Source organism: Channa argus, chromosome 9, assembly GCF_033026475.1.
Source record: "Channa argus isolate prfri chromosome 9, Channa argus male v1.0, whole genome shotgun sequence".
Taxonomy (NCBI): Eukaryota; Metazoa; Chordata; class Actinopteri; order Anabantiformes; family Channidae; genus Channa; species Channa argus.
In genome coordinates, this window is record NC_090205.1 from 19,414,449 (window position 1) to 19,436,725 (window position 22,277).

General features: G+C 36.8%; 1 protein-coding gene across 1 annotated transcript in view; it reads right to left on the bottom strand.

The window, feature by feature from the left end:
• LOC137133441 (general transcription factor IIF subunit 2-like) overlaps positions 1-14,749 on the bottom strand; it is a 37,327-nt gene extending 22,578 nt beyond the window's left edge. Inside the window, exons 1-4 of the mRNA XM_067517101.1 lie at positions 14,684-14,749; positions 14,192-14,265; positions 14,073-14,091; positions 13,525-13,669 (exon numbers count right to left, since the gene is read on the bottom strand). Coding sequence (XP_067373202.1) covers positions 13,525-13,669; positions 14,073-14,091; positions 14,192-14,265; positions 14,684-14,749 — 304 coding nt within the window. The remainder of the gene's footprint in view (positions 1-13,524; positions 13,670-14,072; positions 14,092-14,191; positions 14,266-14,683) is intronic.
• Between the last annotated feature and the right edge of the window lie 7,528 nt (positions 14,750-22,277).

The window sequence follows — 22,277 nt, forward strand, 5'->3', positions numbered from 1 at the left end:
TTTCAGTTCCAAAGAAAAAATAATGAGAAACAGATGAAGAGAGGCAAGTGGCACAACCAAAGTGAGTACAGAGGATTGTTTTCATGTAATAATTTGTGTTTAGATATTTTCAGACTAATGCTGCCAGGAGTGGATATATCCAACCTTAATGTTTTCATAGTATTTGTTAGAAACAGAACATGATTTGCCCCTGAACCCTTTCACGAGGGAATAAAATGGAATCAAATGCTTCTGAAATGAAATTCACAGAGAAACAAGAAAACTGATAATACATTCTTTTTTTATTTATATAAATAAATAATGTGATTCTTCCGAAATATTTAACTACAGCTGGCATTTTGAAAATAATAAACTGGCATTTTAAAATAATAAACTAAAAATAATATTCAGTTTCTAAAACACAGTGAAATTAAGCAAACTGGCTCCACTAAGAAGCTGAGACTTGGTAATTTCAATTAAAGTAGTTAATTTTTCCCTGAAACAAATGTAGAAGAAGAAAAAAATAGAACAAGAGTAAAGAACAAGAGTAGGATTTCCAGCAGAGCAGAGGGAGAGAGACATAACAAGGTGGAAGAGGAAATCAGTGCCAACGTACCCTCCACCTTCCAACTCAGTGTGTTTGGAAGTGGTAATCAACACGCTTTGACACTCTGTCAAAGCCCGACTCTGGAGTCACGACATGTGTAATCAGTGAGCCAAACTGGCCAGCTGCCCCATGAGCCCCAGTTAAAAAGTTGTGTTAAAAAAAAATAAAAATAAAGTAAACTGCTGTGTGTTCTTCTTAATCAACCCTGGTTTGACGTCTAAATAACTATGATCCACCATTCACGTATCAGTCTTAGGTCCCAATACAGTTAACAGTTTGTTAACCATGGACTGATGAACTAAAACTAAGATGAACTTGTGATCCTTTACCTCTAAATTCAAAATAATTTTTCCATCATAAAATTCTTTATTTCAACCCTTGAGATTTGTGCAGCACGGTTCACATCGGCAGATGTTTCAAGTGTTTTAATAAAGCGATTAGCCATAACATTATGACCTCTGAATAACCCTGATTATTTCTTTACGATGGCACCTAGAAGTGGGTAAGCAGCAAGTGAAAATTTTGCCCCTGAAGTTGATGTGTTTTGGAAGCAAAAAACATAGGTAAGTATAAGGCTTAGAGCGACATGTACAAAGGCTAAATTGTGATGGCTGGAAAACTCCAAAACCACAGCTTCTGTAGGATGTTCTTAGTTTGCAGTGCTCAGGACCTACCAAAAGTGGTCCAAGGAGGAAATACCAGTGAACCGGAGGCAGGGTCGTGCTGGAAAAAATATTTCAGTTCAAGGACATGCTACGGACAGCTTAGTGTCAGATAACCCAGGATAACTTCAGAGGTCTAGTAGAGTCGGGTCAAGGCTGTTTTGGCAGCAAGAAAATGCAATAAATGCAATTTAATACATAGGATTAAAAAAAATATATATTTTAAGTAACTGGTGTGATGTCATTTTGCAGCAAAACTTCAGTTAACTGCTTCTGTTAACTTTTTATCCACTCTGCATATTAGCTCTGAGGGATTTTGGCCCATTCCTCAATACAGAACAGATTCAAGGATGTTGGTTGGCTTTGTTGTATGAACCACCTGCTTCAGTACCTTGAACTGGAGTTTTTATAGGATTAAGTTCAGCACTGCAACATTCAATATCTTATGCTTCTATCATTCCTTAGTAAAATGACTTGTATGTTGGAGTTTGCCATTTTGCTGCATGATTCAATTTGTGTTGAACCACGCCAACTTACAGGACTCTAAATTTGAATTCTCCTTTCACTGGCAACTAATACCATTTTTTTCTCTAAACTTCACAAATAACAAGCTATCACACTCTCTTTTTCACATGATGGTGAATTCTAACTTTGTAAACTGATGACTTGCAGCCAGTATGAGTTGTAGCATTTTTCCAGCATGTGTGTTAGTCTCTGGGTCTGCAGGCAAACAAGGAAACTACTGTTACCCTTATACTTAATGGGCCTCAGGCTGCATACACTCTGCAAATTGTTATTTTTATGTTTCTATATTGCCTTGCAGTTTTATATATTGCTAATTTATTCCCCCTAGACTCACTATATGGCAGATTTTATATACATTGAGAAAAAGTAAGTGCTAATTAGTATTCATTTGTTTCGGGACAGAGCATCATCATTCTTATGATACAGAAGCTTGTTTCTTTCTAACCCGTATCACCCACCTGTCTCAAAAATTTGCCTCTAAATAAACTAAATAAAAGCCGTTGTAAGTCTCACTCCTAAACTATTCTGCTAAACCTGACATAGAACATGTTCCTTCTCCATGTGGGAGAGCTGGGGCTTGTTTTTAGGAGCTGACATATTTAGCTAGAGCCTTATATGGGAAAAAAAACAGCTCGGCACTGAAAGCCAGACTAATGGCTGGTGAGCAGCTTTTTAAGGCTGAGTGAGGCAAGTTTTGTTACTGTTGAGTAAAAGCCTCCCACACAACACAAAATGATTTTCTTTTTCAGATATCTAAAATGTAATAAAGACATATGGACTGCATGACCTGTGTGTGGAGAAACCTCCACCGTATCAGATATGGACAACTATAACATGCATTAAAGTTTGAATAAAGGGCTGATATCAAAAGAGCTTATGCAGTAGTCTAACAACAATACAATACTTTTCATTAATGTGTCAGTGTGCAATAGCCAACTCTAATGTGTAAAAACCCACTGGTCCAGGTCAGCTGAGCCTTTGGATGGTACATACAGAAATGGGCTGTTAAAAGTAAATTGGGTTTCTGATTTGGAATACAGCAGTGATGGGGGCAGAAGGAATTCGGGGGTGGGGGGGCTGCTCTCAGGCTCTCTCACACAAATATAATGACTGCTGAAATGGAAGAGAGATGCTAGACCAGTGTCATCCTGTGAAATTACAAGTGGATAGATCCAGATGAAATTACAAGAAAAATGTCAAATCACAGCATCCACTATGGTCTACAGCTGTCTTCGTATAGCTACATACAGAACATTTTGCCTATTTTGAATCCTGAAGCACACAAAGGAGCTGAGATACACAACAACAGGAGAAACAAACACAAAGAAAAAAGGGAAACCTTGTGCAACTGACAGCGTTCACAGTTACATGACATTACCATTTACATTATTGGTACCATAAACACAAAGGTAAGGATCCTAAAGGAGACCAACGCTTCAACAGTTTCCACCTGCAGCTGGTAAGAAAACATCACTTTCAGAGGTCTAACATTTTCTGACAGTGTGTGCCACCACAACCTTTTCATCCTTTCATCAACCTACTGACTGAAAGTCACATTGTATCTAGTGGAGACCGAGCATCACATTTTAGCTCTCTATCATTATTCTGTCCGTCACATGTCTCTTGTGTGGGAGCACAGCAGGGGTTGGACAAACCTTTATTTCAAGAAGCAAAACTGAAATGAGAGCGCGGATGACATTTCTCTAGCTAAACAATTGCTGGCTCACTCTCGTAGTTTCACCTTGAGCAATAACAAACATGTATCTCTGAGAAGAACTGTGATTCGCAGTGATTCAGCCCCACACTTCACTGCGACGTTGGGGGATTTTTCAGCAACCTGATGGGTTGCAGACACCCATCAACCATGAATAAATTTAGAAAATGTGTCTAAGGCAGACTTGCAATGTGGGGAGAAATGGGTTTATGACCAGAGAACACGGAACAAACCACATGCCCACTTTTCTTTAGACAGATAATCCTGTTGTCTGGCTACAAGAGAAGCCTGCAAACTTCTCCTAGATTTCAGAAATTTCAAGCAATAGCACACTGCATTCCATAGGTTGTAAATGTGTGTGTAACAGGCGTTCCTCCCTCTGCTATTATCGACATGTCCTTCAGCAAGTTCCTACACATTAATTTGCTGTTGGGATATAATGTATATATGCTTTCTGCATCAGTGATGTAAATTTCCTCACCTTGCAAGTCAGTGGAGGTTTTGCAAACTTTGCACGAGGTCTGTATGCAGCCCAAAACTCTGTGCAGATTGTTCACATTGCACGTGTGCCAGATTAGTAAACTAGATGGTTGTTTAAGACATATTCACTGTTTATTTTGACATCCTTGACACTGAAGTGAAGAGGTTACACATGCTGCGTTTTCCCACTCAACTTTTCCCCCTCCTTCAACCAAAAAGAACAAAAAAAAAAAAAAAAAAAAAAAAAAAAAAGCACTTCTTGCTGCTCTACTGTCCAATTGGACTTCAAAATGCCATAAGGCACCTTTGAAGGTCTAAAACAGCCAATGCCTCGGCAGTTTGGAACCAGTAAAAGTCAGTTTAATAGCTAAACAAATAGCCAAACTAACAGTAACCCACTGTGTAATACTATAAGACAAATGAAAAAAATGTCCACCTCATTAGCAGTTCCTTTCAGTATCAACACATCAGCACAAACTACATCCTTTGAAACTTCTACATCTTTGTAAAACTGGTTTATAACCCTAATGTACATAGGCTGTATGCCAGGGATGTTGCATTGTTAGACATGTGACCAACTGAGGTGCTACTGCCTCTTTCTAACGCCTGCTCAAGGGTAAAAATTAGATAGGTGATAAATATTGGTTGAGACTCCACTCTGATTAACCAGGGTTTTACACTATAGACAATAATATATGCAATATAAATATGTCAGATACGGCACAATAATGTCTACATTAGAAATAATAGATTCTGACACTTTCAATTTGCTACTGCCAGTGTGAATGTGTGAAATTGTATAAATGAGATGAAGGCGGTTGTTGGAAAGAGCAGTGCTCAAGTGAATTTTCACAGATAAACAAACACTACAGAACAAATGTCACAGCAGCTAGAAATTCATTTTAAACAATGCCTATGAAAGTCAGGATTTAAAAATTTACAAAAGGGTATAAAATGTCTGCTGGTGCTGTGGGAGAGCAGAACAACAGCAGAGAGCTGACAGTTTCAACTAGCACTGAGAGTGAGTTGCCCAAGGGGCTTAAGCTCTCAGACAGCAGCAACTCTGAAGCCTCCCATTGGATTAACACAGGCAGAACACAGCCCTAACTCTCCAACAAAAACAGCAAGACTGCTCCTTGACGTAAGCCATGGAAACAGCCCAAATAGTCAGCTATTTGTGCACAACCTCCAGTACAGGGTGAAGAAAGAGCGGACAGCTGGAGATGAATGCCAACAATTCACAACGTGGGCCTGTTCAGTCATCGTGAATGAAGTCAGGTAGACACTGGAGTCCTGAAAGCCTGTGTTGTTAGTGTCGTCTGACTACAAAGTAATGCTTTTCAAGAGGTATCCAGTCAAGAGATATTCCTCTTTAAACCCTCAGTGATTCATGAGCCACACGTTTGGAGTGAACCTAAAAAGCTAAGCCAGCCACACTCCCTCAAAAAAAAAAAAAAACAACACCTACGACAGTCTGCCCAGGATCCAACCAACAGCCTGCACCGTTCCACTGGTTCAGTGCCGTATGTTACTACACAACAGGGATTTCAAATATCCACACAACAGGAAAAACAGCAGTTTGATCCATCCCTTTCACACAAACATCAATGAACTTCTACTTATATTTAGCCTGTTTTTACACTGCTGAATCACTGCCCAAATTTCTTATTTACTGGTGTAGTGCACAGGAATGGCAGTTTCCTGACTACAGTCAGATTTGAGCAGATCACAGTATTTCTCAGTGAGACCAGATGTGGTAACTCTATAAAGCTGTGATGGATTTTTTTTGTCATTTCAACTCCTTTTATCTGTCAGTGTGTCACTTTTTTCTGTTAGAAAAAGAAAAAGGTTTTTCACTGTTAAATAACAGTTAAGAATGAAACTTTGTACTTTAGTCACAAATATTCAGTGTTAAAGACATTTTTTGGGGCTTTATCTTTTGCTCATCATTAGTAGTTCACACCACAATTCTAAGCTCAAAAAATTATTTGAAGTAAAGAACTAACTTTATTATTGTGTTCATATTCAGCAATCAGAAATAAGTAATTTGTACCAGTGACAGCAGCAGTATCTCTGGATAACACTTGTTCAAACAAAATAAAAATTCTAGTCACTGCATCAAATCAAGTCAATGCCTAATGTGTCAAAGTAAAGTGCATGATACAACACTTAGATAAATGTATGGTTTCACTGATGAGTCAAATATGAACAGTGGCCATCAAATGTAGTGTCAGTCCATCAAAATAAAACATATTTGTAGAGTCACTTTATTCATAATGCAGTCCAACAAGAAGAAATGGTAATAATTTGTATTTAAAGTCATGTACAATAAAAACACAAACTCTTGATCTCTGTCAAACTTTACTGACAAATCAATGCATTGTTGTGTTTTTCAGTGATTTTCAAAGACTCAAGGACTGCAAAGTTTTAGTGAGCATCTTTACAAAGGAAAGTCATACTGTAACAGAGCACTACATTACATCTGGCTTTCTTTTCTCCTCTGCACGCTTCTGTGGAAACTAAGCCTGTTGCTTAGCAACCTCTTAATCAATACCTGGTTCTTGCCGGAACAAAGCAGAACAACGAGAGGAAATAATGGAGGAACATTTAGCTAGCAGAATTACAGTACAAAAGCCATGTCAGACAGAATTCGTGTACCTATCAATCACTGATGGTCACCATTGGCAACCTCCCGCTATTGTTAGCTCATTGAATACTTGTGTAACAGAAGTGAAAGAATGCATTAATACAAAGAAATGTTCGCATTATCCTGCATGGCTCGCTGCAAACTAATATAATGGTGGAAGAGCCTATTTCGGCTTTTATGGTGTACACTCACTTTTTAACTGCCTGTTAAGGAAAAAATGGATCAGCCAATCATGTGCTAGCAACTCAATGCATTTAGATAATTTAACAATTTGAACCACTTGTTACAACTGAGTTATGCAGAAGAAGAAACACAGCACAAACCTTAAAGCAAATGGGCTACAGCAGCAGAACACCACACTGGCTACCATTCCTGTAACCTAAGAACAGTAAACTGAGGCTACAATTTGCAAGAGTTCGCCAAGATTGGCCAAAGAAGAAAAAAAAAATAGTTGAATGGTTTGATAAGTCTTGATTTCTGCTGCAACATTCAGATAGAGTCAGAATTCGGTATAAACAACATGAAAGCATGGCTCAATCCTGCCCTGTATCAATAGTTCAGATTGGTGGTGGTGGAATTTTGGTGTGGGGGATATTTGGGGACATGTTTGATGGTGGCCCAATATGTTGACATTTCGATACTGACGGCAATTGAATTGTTTTAGGCATCCTGTGTTTGTTGGACAAGGAGAATTCAGCTTTTGGGATCCATGAATACGGCATTGCACTGCATTCACCAAAGAAAAAAACCAAAAAAGAAACGAGAAACAAAACTCGTTAGTATGAGATCCTGATACTGTAGAAGTTAGTGACTTGAGTGAAGTCTTTGTTTTTAACGTTTAACGTGATATTTTTTTAAATTCTATGTGAAATGAAACGCATAAATTGATATTCAAAATCGAGTCTTTAAGTTGCCTAAATAAAATTAAGAGTTAAGAATTAAATTAGGTTATCGTAAATCATGATGGCATTGTCGTCTCATATAACAACAAATTAAAAACCACTATAAATTTTTTACACACCTTGATCCCCAGATCTTGGGAAATTATTAAGTGTTCCCTCGTGAGAAGAGAAACAGGACGTGTTACCATAGATACATAAAGTTGCACTGCGGGCTTCAACTTGGCCTCGTTTTTAACCTATGTTTACATTTAGCAACATTAAAAATATGCCAAATTAGCTATTAATAGTAAGTTTTTGCTTTGAACCATTGGACATAAAGACAACTCACTGATTTCCTCGTATCAATGAAGGAAACCTGAAAAAGGCTAGTTCTGAGGTGTAGCCTTCAAATTCCTGCCTCAGCAGGAACATACAGAGTTACATTACATGCAGCAAATTGAACCTCGCTTTATAGCCTATTTGTTGACATTTTGGAAAGCCGAAGTCCACCGATATCTATCGACATTTTTGTTTTACGTAATACTTTTGAAAGTTTTATACAAAGTAAATTACAGCTTAAAAACGAATTATTTTAAGGCAGGTTTTGAAACGTTCTCATGTTCATGAGATCCCCAAGTCATAATTTAAAACATAAATCTGTTATTAGTCTGAACCAAAGTGGGAATACAATGCAATCCTTGGAGCAAGTTGCTGGTGTCACTTAATTCATATAAATAGTTCAAAATTAACTAAATTTGACTAAGATCATTTAAGTTTCCTGGTGTCCTTAATAGTTATTTCTTTATTTTGCAGTTCTCACACCTCACCTGTGGGATTTGGATGGTTCTTCTTTCTATTGCCTTTGATCACAAAAATCAACGGTAACGTTAATTATACACTTATTAGTCCTTCCAAGAAGTTACAATTTCCATGTAGTCACTTTCACAATTATTTTAACTGATCCCTGTTAAGTCTGCAGGATCTTGAAATTTAAAATATAACAATGCAATATACATTAGCATTTTTTTAAGAAAGAGTGTTGCAAAATCTGGCATTTTGGGCTGCCTTAAAAAAAATGTTACACTCTTTAATGGAATTTGATCATTTAAAATGTGTAAATTCTGAGGAAAATGACCATGTATGTTTTCACATGTTGTAGTAGTGATGCTGTAGCACAAACAGAAGCAGTAATAATGTTATTAGTAGTGGGTAGAAATGGAGTAGTCCAGACCTCTGCATGTAAAATCTATAGGATTTCAAACTTCAAAATGTGGTAGTTTATGTCTGTGCTGATCCTTACATTAGATTTGAAGATAAAGTTTTAACTTGGAGGCTAATGGCTGGTAAAATATTTGACTAGATTTCGCACATGTAATATTTCAAAACGCTGATATGCTCTGTCCGAGGTGTCAAGAACCAGTAAAATCTGAGTAGGTGTGAGGCAAACAGTGTGAAAGTGAGAGGGCAGATCAAAGCAGTGTGTATGTGCCAGTACAATGAGGTTGGAAAGATGATGCTCTATGTTCATGTGTGTTTCTAAAAGAGCAGGACTGTGGGAAAGTGAGTGGGAGACCAATGTCATACAGTACACCTTCTTGTAGGCGAGTGTGGGTGGAGCTAAGCGTCTGTCAAGTAAACAGAGACTACACACCACCACATCTCTGAGGACATTATCCTACTTGTTTCCAGTGCACTTTCACAGTCAAGCCAGCCATCTGGAGCACTGGCACCTTTGAGAAAAAAATAAAAAATAACTAAGGTTTTTAACGCCTCCTGAATTCTGTTTCCACATTCACAAACACAGGAATAAAATACTAAGGATTGTCTATGGTGCTAAAATACCAGGCTTTAGTAGTTTAAACCTAATAAACCATTAATGTCATTTTCGGCATTTTGGGGAAAAATAAATAAATCAATGTGGAGCCTTTTGAAATATTAATAGTCTTGGTAGTAATAAAAGACTGAATTAATATGGAAAGAAAACCCCGGCAAAAGAGAAATCCAAGATCACATGTAGGAGGTATTAATGCACATGCAAGTGTGGGTGCATCTAAAGTGATTGAGGGCGGTGATAGTATAAACCTCGTGGCTGTAGGACACCTGCTGATCAAGACTAAGCTTTAGTTCAAGAGCTACAGAAGATGAGAGTTGAACTGTTGCCATGGCTGTAACTTGCACAATATAAATCCTCTCATAAACTAACTTGTAGATTAGAAAACAATATGGATATGTAAATATATATGCTCATATATTGACTCTGGTAGATCGAGTGCAGTCTAACATCAATTAAATAAAGCTTAGTTTCTGGAAATGTATTGTATTTTGGAAATGTGTATGACTTTATTGTGATCTCAAGCACTTAAAATAGTGGATTAGTGGACAGTAGCCATATAATCAGTGTATTACCATCAATGCAATTTCCAACTAGATAATTTGGTTTATTCCAAATCCCACTCTTTTTTACTGATCTAATGAGTTATTAATGAATCTACTACACTAAGATCTTTTTATTCTATTTGACTTTTCTTTCCTGAACAGTTATACAAGCTTCCATCAAAACATTTCAAAGGATTGCATAATATTCTGATTCAAAATGCTGCAGTTACCCTGCAGCTTTTTGAAATTTGCTCGTTGTCGACACACAAGGTTGTACAAGAACTGGGAACTGATTGGTTTCTGTGGGCTGAATTTTTTTCTCTCTTTTTTAACTTACATAACTGAAATAGTAATATTTTTTCCAGAGTTAACTAACAGTATGATTAGATTCAACAAGAACAAAGCCAAGGTGTTCACATGTCCATCACAGTGTTTTTCTTCCTTTGTGCTCTCCTGCTATTAGAAATAATCTAATTTATGCACTTCTTATTTTACATTCTGCACAGCTGCATAATGAGAAAATTATTTTAATGTTTTCCTGTCTTCTTTGTCTTCACTCTACTTCTTATCGTTTAATTCAATGCGCCTGTTCACGAATGACAAGTTCCCTTTGCTCCTTGTACAGAGGTACAACTCAAAAGCTTGGCAGTGATTAAATTCTCTTTGTTTCTTTTCCTTCTCACTGCAGCAGTTCAAGACAGGATCCAATTCACATATGAGGGGCATCGTTTGTTGCTCATCAGTAATTCATGTCGAAATGTATCCTATTTGCACAACAGACTCACAGTAATCCCCTTCAACAGTTAGAAAGAAAAACCCTAGACAGGACGCTGGTTACATTATAAAGACCAAACAAATGTGAAACGGCGTGTGTGCTCTGTAAATCTGAACCACCAGAGCCTTAAAAGCCAGTGGCTATGACATAGAAGTGAATTTTTAAAATGTGTTTACACTGGGGAACTGCATCTAAGGAATTATGCTTTAGCTCCAGTGCTTCCTTCCAGCAAACACAGTAGCCAAATCAATACTTTGAGAAACAGCTCATGATCCTGATAAAAATCTACTGGGACTGCCATCCATATGTACCACTGACAAATAACACAAAAACGCCTATAATAGTGTCCCATTTTCAATTTTAACACACACAGCATATCAAACACAGTTTTCAACTGTAAACTTTCTGGACGGTCTATTAGGTCTCTTATGCAGGACATTTTTCTGTTTTGCTTTAAAACTGAAGGACTTTGATCATACATCACCAAAAAACTTTCTCTGTTTACAGGGAAATGTGTCATGTTTTAGCTGCTGTAAAGTCCTGTCACACTTATAGCCAATCTGCACCAGAAAACTGTTCACTGCCCAATATAGTTTCACACTTTCCACACTGGATGGAGTTTTGGCAACCCGAACTCTGAGCAGAAAAATGATTTATTCATGACTTGGGTGTTTTCAAAATATGCTTGTTGTTTTCATGCCATTATCAACGAATTCTATGGAATGTTTGAGGGAAATTACAAACGCCTCAATCATTTTATCGTTACTGAGCTCTGGCACCTGGGGAGCTACAGAAGTTCTGTTGACATTTTACTGATTTAAACAATCTACCTCCTGCTATTTATTTACCATGCTAAATCCCACTGAATAATGGGACCTTTTTGTATTTGACTTTATTAAATTAAGCTACTTTACCCGGTACATTCTTTTTAATTTCCTGTAATTTACCTTTTCAACCTCTTGAAACGTTATTTTAACTACTTCATTTTTAACTTTCTTTTGGTAGATAATCAGAATTATCCTATTAAAGTGGGCCCCTTATTTAAAGTAATTCTCAGGTCACACGGTCTAAGACACTAAATCATACAGCTGCAGCAACAGTATTTTTAAGCCCTGTTTCTGATGCAAATCCCTGTGGCTCAGAAAGCAGTATGACACATCATGCCTGGCAGCAAACGTCCCCCATAAATCAGAAGCCACTCATGAATTTTACAGTGTAATGTAGATCAACAACAGCTTTCCTCCCAGGCAAGAAAGACTGAGAAACAAGAAGAACTCAGACTTCTAAATCTGTAATGTCACACAGTACGCCACTATCCGTTCTGTTTCTTTTTCTGGGGGGGGGGGGCTTTTCTCCACTACTTGTCATTATAGCAGCTTCATTATTCAGTTTACTTAGTGCATTTTATTTAGAGGTACCAGAGTAAAATTGTATTTTGGATTTCTTGCTGGTTCACGATTTAGACAAAGATCTAACTTGAAAAGTAACTTAAGATTCAGAATCATTTAAGAAAGTTTAGATTCAATGAAAGACTCCTCATAGTTTCCTTACATTCTTTCTTGTTACTTTTTCAGACTAATTATCTGCAAATGCCTGCAGACGGGAGTTGCAGATAAACACAAAGTGTCAAAATTCAGTCCAACATCTTTATTTTGCAGTAACTGATTTTAATCACTTCAAGATCACTTTCCATATTTGAAAACAGGTTGCTCTCAGTTTCATGTACTTTATAGCCAGTGTTGTCCTGTCAAGGAGATTAATGTAAACCCTGAAAAGCATTGCATCTCTCTGACCCACAGTTTGATCCCTCGAGCACATTAGCGACGAGGCTGGGTGCTTACATCTCTCTCACTGTACCTCCCCTCAGTCGTGCTCTCTGTGCTGGACTATCACCCTTTGTGAGTCTTGTTGGTCCCCCTCCCCAGTAGCAAGTGCATCATGCCAAATGCTTTGACCAGGATTTTCTAGGCCAGTGGTTCTCAATTCTGGTCCTCTAAGACCCTTGCTCTGCTTGTACTATTCACTGTGGATCCTGCATCAGGTGTTTTAAGTCCTCTAGAAACTGGTAGATGCCATCTTAGATGAAGGTGGAGTGGAGGAACACAAAGTGAATTAGTATCTTCCAGCTTGTGACTGGCTGAACACACCTGATCCAGGTAATCAGCAGTGGGTAGGGCAGAGTTGGTTGGCAAACAAGCAATCCAGGGGTCCTTGAAAGCCAGGATGGAGAACCACTGTTCTAGTCTGTTCTTGTCTGTTCTCTTTTCTCTCAGCTCCTTTGTGCTCATGTTGGCATGTGTCATTCTCTCCTCCTCAGATGTGTGAATGATGCTTTTGATGGTTTTGTTTTGCTTATTGTGCGTTAGTGTAGAATGTCCCCTTCATTATCAACAGGAGGATGTTTAGCTTAAGTTCTGTTTTTTGGTGGCACCTGGAAGTTGCCTGATCTCCTCTTGGCTCATATTTTTAAAAATAAATCTATATTGTTGTTACCTTGTTACAGCACTACATACTGTAAATCTACTACAACATCTATTAGATGCCTGGCCATGCTGGAGGAGAGGTCCCTCCTCTTGTTTTCCCTTCTCTGAGGGTGGTTTTTAGCTTTTGCTTGGGTGTTGGGTGTGAAGTCTCTTGAAGTGATTGCTTTGATTGACATACAGAGGTACTGTTTAGTTATAAACAAAATGTCACTTGACTGGAGCATCCATGTAAAATATTAACTCTTATAATAACCACACCGACCTGTTTGCCACCACAGCAATCACTTATCTATGTCTGTTTGAACGTCTTGCCACTTGTCCATGTGTTTCAGATGACATTATGTAACACAGAGGTAACAGAGGCGAGGGCTGGAACAGCAGAGTTGCAGACTGACCTGTGTCGCTCTGGCTGAAGACAGCCAGGGTCTGTCCACCCACTGTGTGCATATTGAAGGGATGATCCTTTGGCACCTGCAGTGTTCCATTAATCTCGTCCACAGCTCCCAGGGCAGTCAGCTCCTCATTTAAGCTGAAACAGACCTGACAAACAGAGTCAAGTCATGACACTCTTGACTAGTGCTGAATTAACCACCTACTCTTTGATTCATCAGATATGGTCAAAGATCACAGGAGAAAACATTATTGATCACTGTGAGGAAGCTAAGCAGTGCAGCAGCAAACAGAAAAGAAGAAACATTAAGATGTAATGCACAAGAAAGAGGGTTGAGAACAATGATGGTGAACAAACATGACAAAATTATTTTATTACTGAATGTAGAAAATCTATGCATTTGTGAAAATAATCATTGGTAAAGAGTATTTAGCAATTATGTCAGCTGGATGTGGAAGAAAACCAACCAAATAAGTGGAATGGGTGAAACATGATCTTGTCATGTTTGTAAAGTAAAGATGTGCAGGTTAATCGTACAAGCAGATGTCTCACCTCTGTTTTGCCTTGCTTCCTGGCAGGTGCATGAGAAGACATAAAAACAAGCATCACAGATTCTTATTAGTGTTGCAACTAACTATTGTTAGTTTGTTGTTTTTTTAATAAGTACATACTTTCCTATGGTAATCTTGCCAACTTCTCCCTTTTCTGTGGCCTTGTCCCATTGCTGAGATAAATACTTGGGAACCTAAGGACAAAGGAAAGTGATTTGTGTTGGCACCTGTTGATAAGAGCATCAGTAGAATTATATCAACATAAAAAAATTAAAAAATTAAAATCAATATTTTAAGAGAGTCACTTTCATTCCAATTTTTAACCTCGACGTGGATAAATAGCAGCGGGTTAGTTTTTTAACTAAACTTCTAACAAAGGTTAATGTTAATAAGAGCCGTTTCCAGTAACTACATAATGCAGACATACGGAGGGAGGGAGTTGATGCACCGTTTGTAAAAGCTCGGAAAAAATATTTTACCGAGCTGAATTACAGAGCTAGTTTGATTAATGTATGCTGACTCATGTTTCACTAGACATTATCGTCTTCCAAAAGAACTGAATAAATTTTTTTCGTGGTTTCCCTTGGTCTAAAAATGTGAAGGTGAACAAACCTTTACAAGCCAGACTCCTTTATTTTGTTTGACTCCAGTAAGATTCACCTCCCTATGATCTGACATCGTTCAAAGCTCGTAGAAAACAAATTGACTCACACCGGGTCGTGTTAACGTCCCAATTAGGAAGAGCCAATTAGGTAAGAAAGCTACCAAAACAAAACCCTTCCTGTTACCCCTTTCACAATAAAACACGAAAACCACAACGTGGGTCTGTGACCCGTTGTGGGCTTTTACGTTTTGTTATATAAAACCTATCTAGGGCTAGATATTTTGTGTTATCTATATCCTATCCATATAGATGAAAACATGACTATTCATGTAGGCCTCACACTTGTGTATTTAGGCTGTGAAATTACAAAGTTTTATGTTATTAAGAAACACATCATCATAATAACATGTCACAGACACATCTCAGGTGATTTTTGTGAACTGTTGGCTTTAGTATTACATTATACATTATACATTATACATTACGTATAACATGACATTCCACTAGTAAGCTGTAGTCTAGCTGTGTGACTGTCACTTTGTGTTCATATAATCATTTACATTTACTGTAGTACCTAGATAAAATGTTATCACATTTTACATTTTGAGAATATGCACCCATAAATAGGACTAGATCCTTTTATTAACTGGTAGGTCTGGGGGGGCTTTTAAAAACACCTATATCATTTTAGCTAATGGGCTTACATTAGGTTATATTTTAGCTAATAATTCATATTTTGTTCTTTTTCTATTTTAGTCTGTCTTAACTGAAAAGATCACACATGAGCCAGTTTGGAGGTTAATTCAGCAAGGCAGACATATTAAATATACAGTTTTCTACCTGCAAACGGATTGGGATCGCATCGCTACAAGAGCTCAACACAGCTTTTGAAGTCCAGACCTCTTAAATCAGCACCTACATCTCTGATTTATTCCAAGTGAAACATAATTAATTCATTCTGATTGTCAAGATACTGAAGTACAGGGTCGAGCGTGGTAACGAATACATAAAACATCTATATTGTATTGTATGTAGGTGGCTGTACATAGACTTTAGTTCAAAAGTTCCTTTCATCATTAACATTTAAACTACCAAACTATCAGCTTAAGAGGGGGTCTGTCTGCCATCTCACTCATTGGGAGCCTGCAAGTAATTACCTTCTTTGATGTTGGGATTTTACTTTGAAATGTCCTGCCTCACTATGCAGACATTAATGGGGAGAATGGAATTGCAGACCAATGTCCTGCTGACATGTCAAAATTAAAATGAGGTTGTAATTAGGTTAAATGGTTAAATGTCTGAGAAGAGGGCAGAGCATTTTTGAAACAGGCATAATTACACAAAGGCATACACAATTGTCAAAATGATTAACAAGGCAGTGGGTTTGGAATGACGCATCTTTGGAAAAAAAAGATTCTGATATTTAAATTCCTAAAGACATGGTACACCACAGTGCTCCAAATTAACATTTAGCTTTATTAGTTTGTTGTGGTTTGTTTCCAATGTATGTTATAAATACAACAAAAATCCCATTTCTTTGCTATTTGTTTTACCTTTGCTAATTTTGTTCTTTATAATTATTTAAAATCACATATGCAGTCTTTTGTCTCCACTAGGTTTATACCAGAGACACGTAGCATCATCATGTGGATCAACAGGAAACTTGCATTTTTGTGAACATTCATACTGTCAATACTCCAAATGGATGTGATTATATCCTGCAGTTATTAACTGATGATATAATGTGTGACCCTGAAAAACCTTCCTATGGTCTTTCTCATATTTAGCCTTTATTTTTGTGCCTCCATCTCCACAATGAGAAATTCCTGATTCCATTGTACACCAATGAGCCACAACATTAGGTACACCTGTACAATCTCATGCAGTCCAATACAGCAGCTGTGTTATGAATTCTACTTTTACAAAGTTATATTTAGATTTTACAGGTGTACCTAATGTTGTGGCTGTTTGGTGTATGTCAGGGCTTTCCACTTTGTGTTTTATGTACTACAAATATCCAAACATGTAATACAAAAATACAAAGAAACCCAATATAGAGTCAAATTTGAGATGTTATTTTAAGCAAAACCGGTTATAGAGTTTTTGCACTGTTCCTCTGTTTACTCTTATTATTAGATATGGCCATAAAATTGGTTGTTGTCTTGTTAAAATAAAATTCACCAAATAAAGACAACACCAAGTAGCTTAAAAACAAAAAATCAAAGTCCGAGTCTATTTAAAATATGTTTTAAGCATCTTTAAATAGTGTGATACACGTACTCTACATGTCTTAATGTCAGGTCTGTAATGTGTTACATAGTTAGAATGATGTTAAGTTATATAAATTGATATTTGCAAATAATGTTATTTGGTTTTGAGACCAAATGAGGACCTTCTTAAAGTTTTACTAAATTTATAGATCCGATATCTTTTTGTAAACCATTTCTAGAAAGTATGAAAAGTCTGTGAAGAGCTGTTTAAAGATGTCAGTTGTAATTTGTAGGGCAACATGTGGAGAATATGCAGCTAATTTGTATCTGTTGCCACCTTGTGGATTACTAATGGAACTGGAAATGGTAGAATATGAATGAATGAATAAATAAATGGATGAATGAATAAATGAAAAAAAAAAACACATGTTCTTTGTGTTTACATTGTATTCTATTAAAAAATTTTCCCAAACATATACATTTGATTTTTTTAATTATAACTGTTATACATCTCCAGTACATTCAGGTTTTTGTTCAGTGCATAATTATAATTTTTGTTAAACGACTTGGAATACATATGAAAATGACACACAGGACAGATAAATTGCAGTTTTAAATCCTAACTGATATGTCAGTTTGAAAGCTCTGAGAGATGGAATGACAAATTATACTGTATAGTTGTCTTGAAGAACTGTATTTAATTCTAATGAGATGGCTGTTATACTTGTGGTTTCAAAATTTAATAGCAGTCCTGCCATTTAAAAAATATAGCCATAAAGACTAAATAGACAGATACTCTTCTTATTTTTGACAGTCTGGTTTCAAAACTTGCTGGTATAGTGCACTGTTAACTGGAACTATTAATTGGTAGTTAACACTTCCAAAAAAAATTTGTCAGATGACCATGGTGTTCTGTGGTCATCAGGAAACACAGACGTTTGCTGTAGTTACAACATCATAGCAAAATGCTCTGCTTTGAACCAATAAATGGCTCACATTGAAAAACTGTCAAGCAGTTTACTAAGCACGCTGCCCTGAACATGTCCTCTATTGCCACAATAAGGCTAGAGTGTTTCTGATGTGTCACAATTCAATAGAAATATTGCTATCTGCTAGAAATCTGCTGGTCACTTCCATACACCCAAGGAGACTAATGATTTTCATTTTTCTCATACTTCTAGGTAATTTTTAGTATTTGGAGCTGGTCTATGAATGTTAAGCAATATATCTGCCTACGCCCTTAACTGGCTCATTAGTGTGACCTACAACAAATCAGCCATATTTCTGCAACACAAGATTTCACTGAGAGAAAACTGACCATCCATCATCACATTCACATAAAGCATGACATGGAAAAGGCTTTGATGTATGAGTGTCCGAGCTGCTGGCCACAGTTTATCTGCATCCCTGGAATTTGCTGGAAGTGTCTGTGTTCGTGTGTGTGTACACCTAGTTAGACAAACTCACCCTTATTGTCCAGGTTTGAAATTCAGTGAAACCCTAGAAATCCACTATCAATCCTCTGCTGGTTGAAAGACTCCAAAATCAATTTTCATCAGGAATAAAATAAACTTGGCACTGACTGGATGAAAGTTTTGGCTTTCCTCTCAAGGTCATCTTCACTCCTAGGCAGACACTTTTGCTCACAGTGTATTCACATTTTAGGCCAAGGCTAGGGTAATAAATCTAGAATGTAACACCAACATGCTGATTTTTACTGAACTGTATCCACAGACAAACTCAAACCCTATTTGGTAAAAACATCTCACAGTGATATAATCATATTATTTTGATACCCTCATCAAGCTGTTGTCTCACTAAAATGAGGATTTTTCCAGAAACTGACATGGTTTGGCATTATTTAAATTTGAAACATGACTCCCATTGTTATCATTTCTACAGTAAGTGCTCACAGTGCATTCAGGGGCTGTTGCCATGGCAGCTCCTTCTTGGCAGACACAGATTTCAAAATAGCAATGAAAAAGAAAAGGAAATTTTCCAAAAAATACAGATGGTTTAGAAGGGGAATTCTTTTTTTTAGGGGTTTTCTCCTAGAATATAATTATTTAAGTGTACCAGTAAACAGATTCCTTTCATTGTGTGACACCATGTTGCCCTGTAAATGTAGCGGATCATTCACTTTGTTCGATTTTTCTTGGTTTCTTGATTGCAGAGCCAGTACACTGACAGATTGGTTTTAATGCACATAAGGTGATTTGCCAAAAAAAAGAAGGAAATAACAGCAGATGTCATACCCATTACCTTATTCTTATTCACAATCAAAATGTTTGTCTCAACACACAGAGTATAATTTTTCACAGCTATCACTTCTCCTAAATATTTATTTTCTTTGTCAGTCTTTACACTGATTAGGTGGTGCTAAATTTATCATGTTGTAGCCATTAGATCCCAGTGGATTCATCCAAGTGTTTACAATTCAAGCTTGTACAGTTTTTTACTCACAAATGAATTTACATTTGGCCTGTAACAGGAGTAGGAGAACAGGACCTTAAAAAAGTGCACACACATGCTCTATGAAGTTAAGCCTTTCCAAACTGAGCAAAAAAAAAATCTACAACTATTTCTGAACAATGACTATCATGTCTTTAATGGAACAGAAGTGTGAAGTGGAAACAACAATGATTAGATTTGTCTACAACACCTCATGCCACAGAGTTGAAAAAAGCTGCATAGTACTGCCCCTCTGTACATGTTCAGCCTTTGTTCAATGTAAATTTGACTTTATACAAATCTGGTAATACTTCCCGAAGTATTTTTGTATAAACATTGTTAAACCAACTGAATTTACTCAAAAGACGTTTAAGTAAATGAAAGCATGGACATAAATAAAGGATGAAACATTTTTTTAAACATAACTTATGCCATACTGGAACGGTTTAGGAAGGAATAAAGGCTGTGTTTCTGTAGACCTTTTCTAATTAGGGCAATGATACTGATATTAACGTGAAACTGTATCACAATCACCAGTAACTGTACTGAATGACTGCATCTCATTTTTTTTACATAATAACAGAATTTTACTTTGTCCTGAAACTTTTCATGAACACATCCATTCACAACCACATCAAAAGAATAGTCAGTATTTTTAACATGAACATAACTCAGTGTCTGAAAAATACATAATCAGAGACAATATCCTTATCCAGATCCAGATAAACAATGTCTATTTGCTGAAAAACATTATAACGATAAAACTTCCTTGTTATAACAAGACATTTTTCTTGTTTTTCTTGTTAAAATGAGAACGTTTTCTCGTTATAACAAGATTAACAGAGTTTAAAAAAAACTGTAATATCAGATTTAGACAAGTATAGTTAATTTCCGTGTATTCTTAAGTCTATTGAGGTTGATGTTGTTAAAGATGACTCTGCAGTCTGCAGGGTTTCTGTATTTAACAGGTATCCTGGTTCACCAGATGGGGGTGCTATAATAAAAGGTCTTTTTGGTACATCGTCGATATAAAAGAAAAAACAGGATTTTCAGCATATTGTTAGAACCTTATTATCCATTTATAATGCCCAACGTTTCTTTAAAAATTACCTACACACAGTCAATATAATTCAGTCTGTGCTATCTTAGATTCTCTCCTTCATTATTAAATACAGTATTTCCACAGGCTGCTCTCAGGTTTCCCTTTCTCTAATTAGTCATGCATGCAGATCTAAAGTTACTGTGTTGGTTAATTCATTGTACTGACTATACTGTAGTCTGTTTATATGATAATAAACAAATATTTTTATAGTGACTCTAAAAAAACTAAAAATTCAGTTTTTTTCATACTTAGGATCTTAAAGGTTATCTATTTCTTAAAGAAGTTTTTCAAATATATGTTATGAACATTTGTAATGGCAAATGCTTGTATGTGCCCTTGGACAATACACATAATCAAATAAAGTATGAATGTGTGGAAATGTAAAAATGTAACTGCGACCCCTACACTTTTTGTGACCACTGCAGATTGCTTCTTATTTTCTTGAATTCATAACATGTCCTCCATCTTCTCTTTGTGTTACAATGCACAGCAGTGCCTAGGTTTACACTGCAGTGTGTGTGGGAAGAAAAACTCGTGAATGATTTAACCATCTAGCAACTTGCACACTGTGATTTCCTGGTTAAAGGGGGGGGAGGGTGCCCAATAACAATAAAGCCAGCATCTAATCTGGCTTTCATTCATGAGCAAGAGAGGCTCAGTGGACTCAGACAGATGCACAGACACCCTGTCCCACATCGCTGAGCATTGCCTAATGCTCATTATTGCCAAAAAAGTCTCTGTTGTTTTAAGAATTTTAGTTGATTTCACCGTCACTAGCACTCGGCCCTAACAGCCTCTATTTGCTCAAATCTACCAATCAGCAAGCAGATTGGAGGGAGATATTGAATTAAATAACTCAACACGCAGTAATGTGTGCACTACTTTAAAGGGCAGTTACAAGAAAATATTTGAATCAAGTAGGCAGAATTAGAATTGCACATAATGGATGCATGTTTGTTTACTGTTGTTCTGTCCTGGCCTTGTATGTAAGTACATTAATAGCTACTAAGCAAATAATTGTTACATTGGGAACCTTCATTTGGAAAAAGATAAGATTCTGTCTTCTCATTTCTTTATTTAAACACACTCTGGATTGTCACTTTTTCTAATAACAGAACATAGTGTTTGCAAACTTAATCCACAGTAAATTGTTCATTATTGTTGGAGTGACAGCACAATAGTGCTGTGTTTTTTTTTTGAGTGCCAGTGTGATTTAAAGCTGCTGACAGCACCAGACGCTTACACTGCACTAGGCTCTGGCTGTCTCTCGTCCTCCATCATTTCTATTGACGGATATAGCCTGTCTGAGACTGTCTCTCCTTCTCTTCTTTTTCTTGCTCCTCCACGTCCTTCAGTAACCACTGTGCTGTCCTTGCTGTCTGTTAGTTACCTCAACTCCTCCGCTCTCTATTTCTGTTTCCCTCCCTGCCTCTCTTCTATATACAGCTTTCAAAGAAGATTTTCATTTATACCTAAGTGGCTAAAACTGACAAATTGAACAGCACAACTCACATTTTATTACATTTTATAGATTAAAAAAGATCTTTCAACAATGTGTGATGAGCTGTTCATCCACTGTCAGACTGTGTAACCTACTTATGTGTCAGATAAATATGCAGAGAACTTTAGACAAACCTGCTTAAAAGCATCCACATATTTAGTCAAATACCCACTGGAGAGCATCAAGTCAAATATTTTAAGAAAAATCAAGTATGCTTCACAAATATTAACGCTTTGGAATTATTATTGTATAATTGCTCTACTGTATTAAATAGTAAGTGGCCAAACATACTAATCGGCCACAACATTTAAAGCAACTGATGATTTTAATGTTGTGGT